The following is a 6,764-nucleotide window of genomic DNA, read 5'->3' on the forward strand; positions in this document are numbered from 1 at the left end:
GTATGTGTGTGTGTGTGTGTGTGTCCCAAGGTGAGTAAAAATGGGACTACCCCAGGCTCCGTGCGACTCAGCCTTTCTTTTTCTCTCTCCTTCACCCCCCACCCCAGCCCCAGTAGGTAGAGAAGGTAGACCGACACACACCCCTCCACCTCCCACACACACCCAAGTCTTCCAAGTGGCTGTGGTCGAAAGAGGGCTGAGGCCGCCCCACCACCAACACCCCCGCCACGCCACACACACCCCGCCACCCCCAGCCCCCACCCCGACGCACAGCTTGTCTGCTAGGGAGACAGATGGGGGGCGGGGCCCATCCAAGAGGGGCGGAGGAGCCCCGGGGTTGGGGAGCTAGGGTGGTGAGAACTAAGAGAATCTGAATTGGGTGGAGAGGGGGGACTGGAGGAGGGCTGAGAGGACTCAGCGCCCGGGGTGGGGGAGAAGGAGGGGGCACCTCTACACCAATCAGTGGCGCCGGCCTGGGAGGTTGCTAGCGGTATCCACGTAAATCAAAGGGCGCGGAGCCAATGGGAGGGGGCGGAGGGGGCGGGGCCCAGGCGCGTGCCGCTGCGAGCTGGCGCTGCCAAGAGAGCGGGAGAGAGCTGGAGAGAGCAGGGAGAGGGGGGAGCGCGGAGCTAGTCAGAGAGTGAGCGAGAGCAAGAAGGAGGGAGAGGAGGAGAAAGAGAGCGAGGGCGGGCGGGAGGCGGCGGCGGCAGCAGCAGTAATAGCAGGAGCAGCAACAGAAGGCGTCGGAGCGGGCGTCGGAGCTGCCCGCTGGGGGAGAGAGAGAGGAAAGAGAAAGAGAGCGAGCGAGCAGAGGAGCCCGAGGCGAAAAAGTAACTGTCAAATGCGCGGCTCCTTTAACCGGAGCGCTCAGTCCGGCTCCGAGAGTCATGGCGACCGCAGCGTCTAACCACTACAGCCTGCTCACCTCCAGCGCCTCCATCGTGCACGCCGAGCCGCCGGGCGGCATGCAGCAGGGCGCGGGGGGCTACCGCGAGGCTCAGAGCCTGGTGCAGGGCGACTACGGCGCGCTGCAGAGCAACGGGCACCCGCTCAGCCACGCTCACCAGTGGATCACCGCGCTGTCCCACGGCGGCGGCGGCGGGGGCGGCGGCGGCGGCGGCGGGGGCGGGGGCGGCGGCGGGGGCGGTGGCGACGGCTCCCCGTGGTCCACCAGCCCCCTGGGCCAGCCGGACATCAAGCCTTCGGTGGTGGTACAGCAGGGCGGCCGCGGCGACGAGCTGCACGGGCCAGGCGCCCTGCAGCAGCAGCACCAGCAGCAGCAACAGCAGCAGCAGCAGCAGCAGCAGCAACAACAGCAGCAGCAGCAACAGCCGCGGCCGCCGCATCTGGTGCACCACGCCGCCAACCACCACCCGGGGCCCGGGGCATGGCGGAGCGCCGCGGCTGCAGCGCACCTCCCGCCCTCCATGGGAGCGTCCAACGGCGGCTTGCTCTACTCGCAGCCCAGCTTCACGGTGAACGGCATGCTGGGCGCCGGCGGGCAGCCGGCGGGGCTGCACCACCACGGCCTGCGGGACGCGCACGACGAGCCGCACCACGCCGACCACCACCCTCACCCGCACTCGCACCCGCACCAGCAGCCGCCGCCGCCGCCGCCCCCGCAGGGCCCGCCGGGCCACCCCGGCGCGCACCACGACCCGCACTCGGACGAGGACACGCCGACCTCGGATGACCTGGAGCAGTTCGCCAAGCAGTTCAAGCAGCGCCGGATCAAACTGGGATTTACCCAAGCGGACGTGGGGCTGGCGCTGGGCACCCTGTACGGCAACGTGTTCTCGCAGACCACCATCTGCAGGTTTGAGGCCCTGCAGCTGAGCTTCAAGAACATGTGCAAGCTGAAGCCTTTGTTGAACAAGTGGTTGGAGGAGGCGGACTCGTCCTCGGGCAGCCCCACGAGCATAGACAAGATCGCAGCGCAGGGGCGCAAGAGGAAAAAGCGGACCTCCATCGAGGTGAGCGTCAAGGGGGCTCTGGAGAGCCATTTCCTCAAATGCCCCAAGCCCTCGGCCCAGGAGATCACCTCCCTCGCGGACAGCTTACAGCTGGAGAAGGAGGTGGTGAGAGTTTGGTTTTGTAACAGGAGACAGAAAGAGAAAAGGATGACCCCTCCCGGAGGGACTCTGCCGGGCGCCGAGGATGTGTACGGGGGGAGTAGGGACACGCCACCACACCACGGGGTGCAGACGCCCGTCCAGTGAACTCGAGCGGGGGGGAGGGGCAGAGCGCGGGGGCTCCCCCTCCTCTACGGTCCACGGCCCTTTCCCAGCCCCCTTGTTCCCTCTCTAACTTCTGATTGTTCTTTTATTTTAATTATTATTTCCCCGTCCCTTAAAAAGAAAAAATAATAATAATAAGGAAAGCAACTAAGGCACTGGACTATCCTTTAAACGGTAGCAGGTGTAATGATGTGTTTTGACCTTTACAGGCTAGTACCCAGGCAATGGAGTGGAGTGTCTCATAGAGAGAGTGAGGAGAGAGTGTGTAATAGAGAGAGAGAGAGAGAAAGAGAGAAAGAGAGATGGCAAGCACTGAGTTAAATACCTGGCAAAACTAAATAAATTACCAAAAAGAAAAAAAAAAAAAACATCCACCAAACCGTGATAAACACAAAACAGCTTCCTGATGCTCGGAGTTGGCACATGCCTCTGTGTTGGTTTAATGTGGATCCTCATCAGGAAAGAGGGAAATATACACATGTTCTTTAATGTAGTCAAAATTTCACCACATAAATTTGCACTGCAAGAAAATTGAAGTTTACATGAACAAATTCATGAACGTATTTTTCTTTCTCCCACCGTTAATTTTGAAATTGCCGGGTTTTGTTTTGTTTTGTTTTATTCAGCAGAGAGAGTTGAAGCCAGCTCTTGGCTACTCTCCATTTCCAACGTTCTCGTGTTGCCCCTTGTTCTTCTTACTGTTTGTGAACTTTGGTTACCTTCGGTCCCCCCCACCCCAACATTGGTGTAACATCTTTTTGCTTCTTTTACCAAAGCAAAAATGATTGGCTTCGTACAAAATAAATCATTCTCTGCTTTCAGGAAACGTGCATGGTCTACCCGCTTTATCCAAGGCAAGAATCCGGTTTGGAATACAAAAATGAGTCAAGCATTGGTTTTTGTTACCAGCCACAAAGTAAACTTCATTTTCAGGCAGTGTTTCTGGGGGAGGTTGTGGAGGGGAGAAAAAGAAAAATCGATAGTGAGTGACTGATTGCTTCATTTTATCAGGCGGGCCCATTGTGAAAGAGCTCAGAGGAAATGTGGAGGTTAAATATATTTCCAGAGTTGTCCAACAGAAAGTGGCACTTTGAAGAGAACTAGGGAAATATATATCTTCAGAAACCCCTGTATAGTTCTCTGCCTTCAGTATTAATAACTTGATTATGAGGAATTATTTGTGCTGACAGCAGCAGTTAAACTTTGTTCCTCTAATAGCTTTTTTTTTTTTAACATAAAGAAAATAATCTGGGAACTTAATGGTGTATGCATAGACTGTTTCTTACCACGCAAATACCCACATGCATACAGAGCATATCTCCACTCTAGACTGGTTTTGTCTTCACTAGCTCATTTGTTTATCAAATCGTATTTAAGGTCCCACACCCTCTTCTCTTATAATTTATTACGGAAAATACCAGTTTGACCTGGACAGCTTTTTCCCCCTCTTTCACTAAGGAAGCCAAATGAACTGGGAAAAAATGCTATTTTCTATCCTTCCTTTTCTCCCTTTGTTAATAGTTTTAAGTGCGTTTTTACCTTATCTTGATGGAAAATGGTTAACTCCCATAACAAAAGACTCTACTGGGAAGTGTAAGTGAAAAAACTTCTAACTGTATTGAAAATAAATACCATTAAACTGTGATCAGTTAAAATATTTAAAAATAATCAGCACAAAGGGCGCTCAAAGGGAAAACACTTTTTATTAATCTGAAAAGTTTGGGGCTTTTTTTCTGGTTAAGTATTAGACAAATTCTTATTTAAAAAATTAAATTCTCAATACCATAAAATTATGGTTCAGCATCAGATCAGCATTGCACTCAGTAGTTAAGGTTTTAGGAAATATACTTTATATTGTCTTTTCAAACACCTGTGATTGTTTCATTTTCAATGTTTTTGCAAGATAAATGATGACTCATAGTGGGCATATTTATTTGCCTGTATTTCATTTCCCCCAACGAATGTCACAAGGAGATGGGCACGGAGCTGCTGCTTCGGGGTGCATCACTCTGCTTGTTCCTGAGGTGTGGGGACTGGCCTTTAGTGAAGCAATCCAGAGCAGGGCAAATAGCCAATGGTAAAGGGAGGAAATGAATTTTCAGATTCTATTACCAAGTGGGTAAGGTCAGATGCTGGAGTTCAGGGGACGTGTCTATAGGTCCTCTAACTCTCATAGGTTTACTAAGATGAAAGTTACCACTGAACCTTACCACTATGTATATATGTTTAATATCTGTCTTTTGAAATGCAGAAATAGTTTAAATGTTTCTTTGTCTATTTTTCTTTTTTTTAATGCTACCCAGGGAAATATTTTCATATCATTTTTAAGTGGCCTGCCTCAATGTATATTTATTTCTTTTAAAGCAAAAAGGTTCTGGAAACTGTTTTTCTGTAGCTTTAAATGAGTAGATGAGCAAAATCTATATGGGATGTAATTTTTTTGTTCAGTCTCTTTAAGAATATTTTGTTTTGGTACATTTGGTTGTGCTTGTGGGGAAAATAAAAACGCAGAGATCCTTATATATTTATGTTAAAGTAATATTTTATTATCTACATAAAACAGAAATGCACAATACCTTCATAGTTTGTTCTAATTATTGAAATATCTTTATTTTATTTTTAAAGATAGTGCCAAGTTTTAAGGGGGGAGAAAACCCTAGACCTTATACTGACTGAGTTGAGTTGTGTGTAAAATACTTCCCTTCCTTTATACTTCATAAAGTTTTGGAATAAATTTTATGCGCATACTGCCAGGTTTCATGTTTATAACTCTCAGAACTTTTTTTTTTTTTTAAGAGAGACTACTGTTCTGATTCTAATTCACTTTTCTTTGCAAAAAACTATCAGTTCCAGACCTTTCAGTCACTACACCTATGGCATTAAACTGAAATGGTCATTGGGTTTGAGCTTCCATTTGTTTGCCATTTCATGGTCCGACAAAGAGATGTTTGTCGCCTTTAAATAAATGCAGATATCCCTACATCTTCTTTCTCGGTTACCTCTACCTTAACTGATTGTGCTTTTTTTTTTTTTTTTTTGAAGAGCATCAGTGGAACTAGGTGGACTTTAATCTTTACCCACATGTCCTCACATAATTTGGGATCTCAAAAACAAAGCTTAGTTAAGGGTGTTATTCTTTTAAATAATTAACAAATATCTTTCAACCAAGAGTAACTCTGACAATATGCAAGATGTGTGTTTACCAAGTGATTATTGGTAGGTCCCATGTATTATTCCTGTTAGGTTTACAGGGGAAAAAATGGATTTTGCAATGGTTTATACAATAGTGTCTGTTTCTCTTCAGGCAAGCAAACAGGCTCTCACACAGGGCAAGGGAAAAAAAGGAAAGAATGTATGGAAGACACTCAAGGCTGTGATGCTAATCACAGACTGTTTCAGATATTCTTAGAGGGAACATTATACTTACCAAAATCAGTGTAAGGTTAGTGCAACATCCAAGCAGTGTTGAGTTAGTTTACAAGTTTGCTAATGTATTTAAAGTCCTCCTTGGAACACTGGTTTAAGTATAAATGTCCATTTTGAAAGACGGTTTCTGGGCTTATTACATCTGATCATCTTTTCTAACTCCTAGTCAATATTACACAGGTCCCAAACAGATTCAGCCAAATGATCTTATCAATAGTCTGAACAAGAAGTGACAGAAAGAAGAAGTGTTTTGTGACCGCAGACATGCTGATGGGTAAAATGTTTAAGCTGGATATAGATTTGAGTTCTGGGTCAATATCCTCCTCCATTGTAGGCAGAAAACAAGCAGCATCTGCCCTCTGCAGGGCATTTTAGTGGACCTTGAGAAGGCGGTTTTTGTTCTTAGCCACAGGGGCTACTGACTGGAAACCATCATGTGTTAAACGGACATGCCATGGTTTTGACCCATGCTTGCCGTTCAGAGTCTAAAGCTACTCGGGCAGCTTCAGTGCCGGTTTGGGGGATGTATGACACGCTAAAGTGAAAAACTCCATCACTGCCCTTGGGAGAAATTTGTGGGGAAGTCATCCCTAAGATGTTGGCCAGCCACAATAACAAACCCTTTCTTTCCCCCAAAGACAATAATGCAGAATGCGGTCATCCTGCAAAAGCTCCTGTTGTTTCCTCAAAATATGTCACTTTTAACATTTATGGTATAAGATGGGGGAGAAACGATCCTGTGGGAGAGTTACATGAAGGTCAGAGAGAGGGAATGGCCACAGATAATATTATGCTTGGCACTTGTAGACCTTCTCGGTTCCCATGAAGTTACCTCCTGTATATTTGAGACGGCAGCCACAAAAGCACTCTTCTTCGCCTCCTGCTCCTACCAGTGGAAGCCACACACTGGTTGGCAAGATTTTCTGATGAAATGGCTCCAATAAAGGCACTCATCTCTCCTACCTTCTTATTTCTCCAAGAGCAACTCATAAAGAGATGCAACAGCAACAATGGGGGGAAATGGCATGTGAGAGCTTTGGTACCTGTGCATGTAGGTCCCTATGCCGCCTTCTTTGGCCTTTCACTTGCCTTCCTGTGGAA

At 48.0% G+C, this 6,764-nt stretch overlaps 1 protein-coding gene across 1 annotated transcript; it reads left to right on the forward strand.

Annotated features, from left to right (window-relative positions):
- The first annotated feature begins 887 nt into the window (after positions 1-887).
- POU3F2 (POU class 3 homeobox 2) lies at positions 888-2,529 on the forward strand. Its single transcript, XM_045866043.2, has one exon. The coding sequence runs from the start codon at positions 888-890 to the stop codon at positions 2,217-2,219; it is 1,332 nt and encodes a 443-aa protein (XP_045721999.1). The 3' UTR covers positions 2,220-2,529.
- Positions 2,530-6,764: the final 4,235 nt, after the last annotated feature.

The sequence above is a fragment of the Mirounga angustirostris genome, unplaced genomic scaffold (genome assembly GCF_029215605.1).
Source record: "Mirounga angustirostris isolate CCGP_5_RB_7025 unplaced genomic scaffold, mMirAng1.0.hap1 SCAF_8, whole genome shotgun sequence".
In the NCBI taxonomy this organism is placed as follows: domain Eukaryota; kingdom Metazoa; phylum Chordata; class Mammalia; order Carnivora; family Phocidae; genus Mirounga; species Mirounga angustirostris.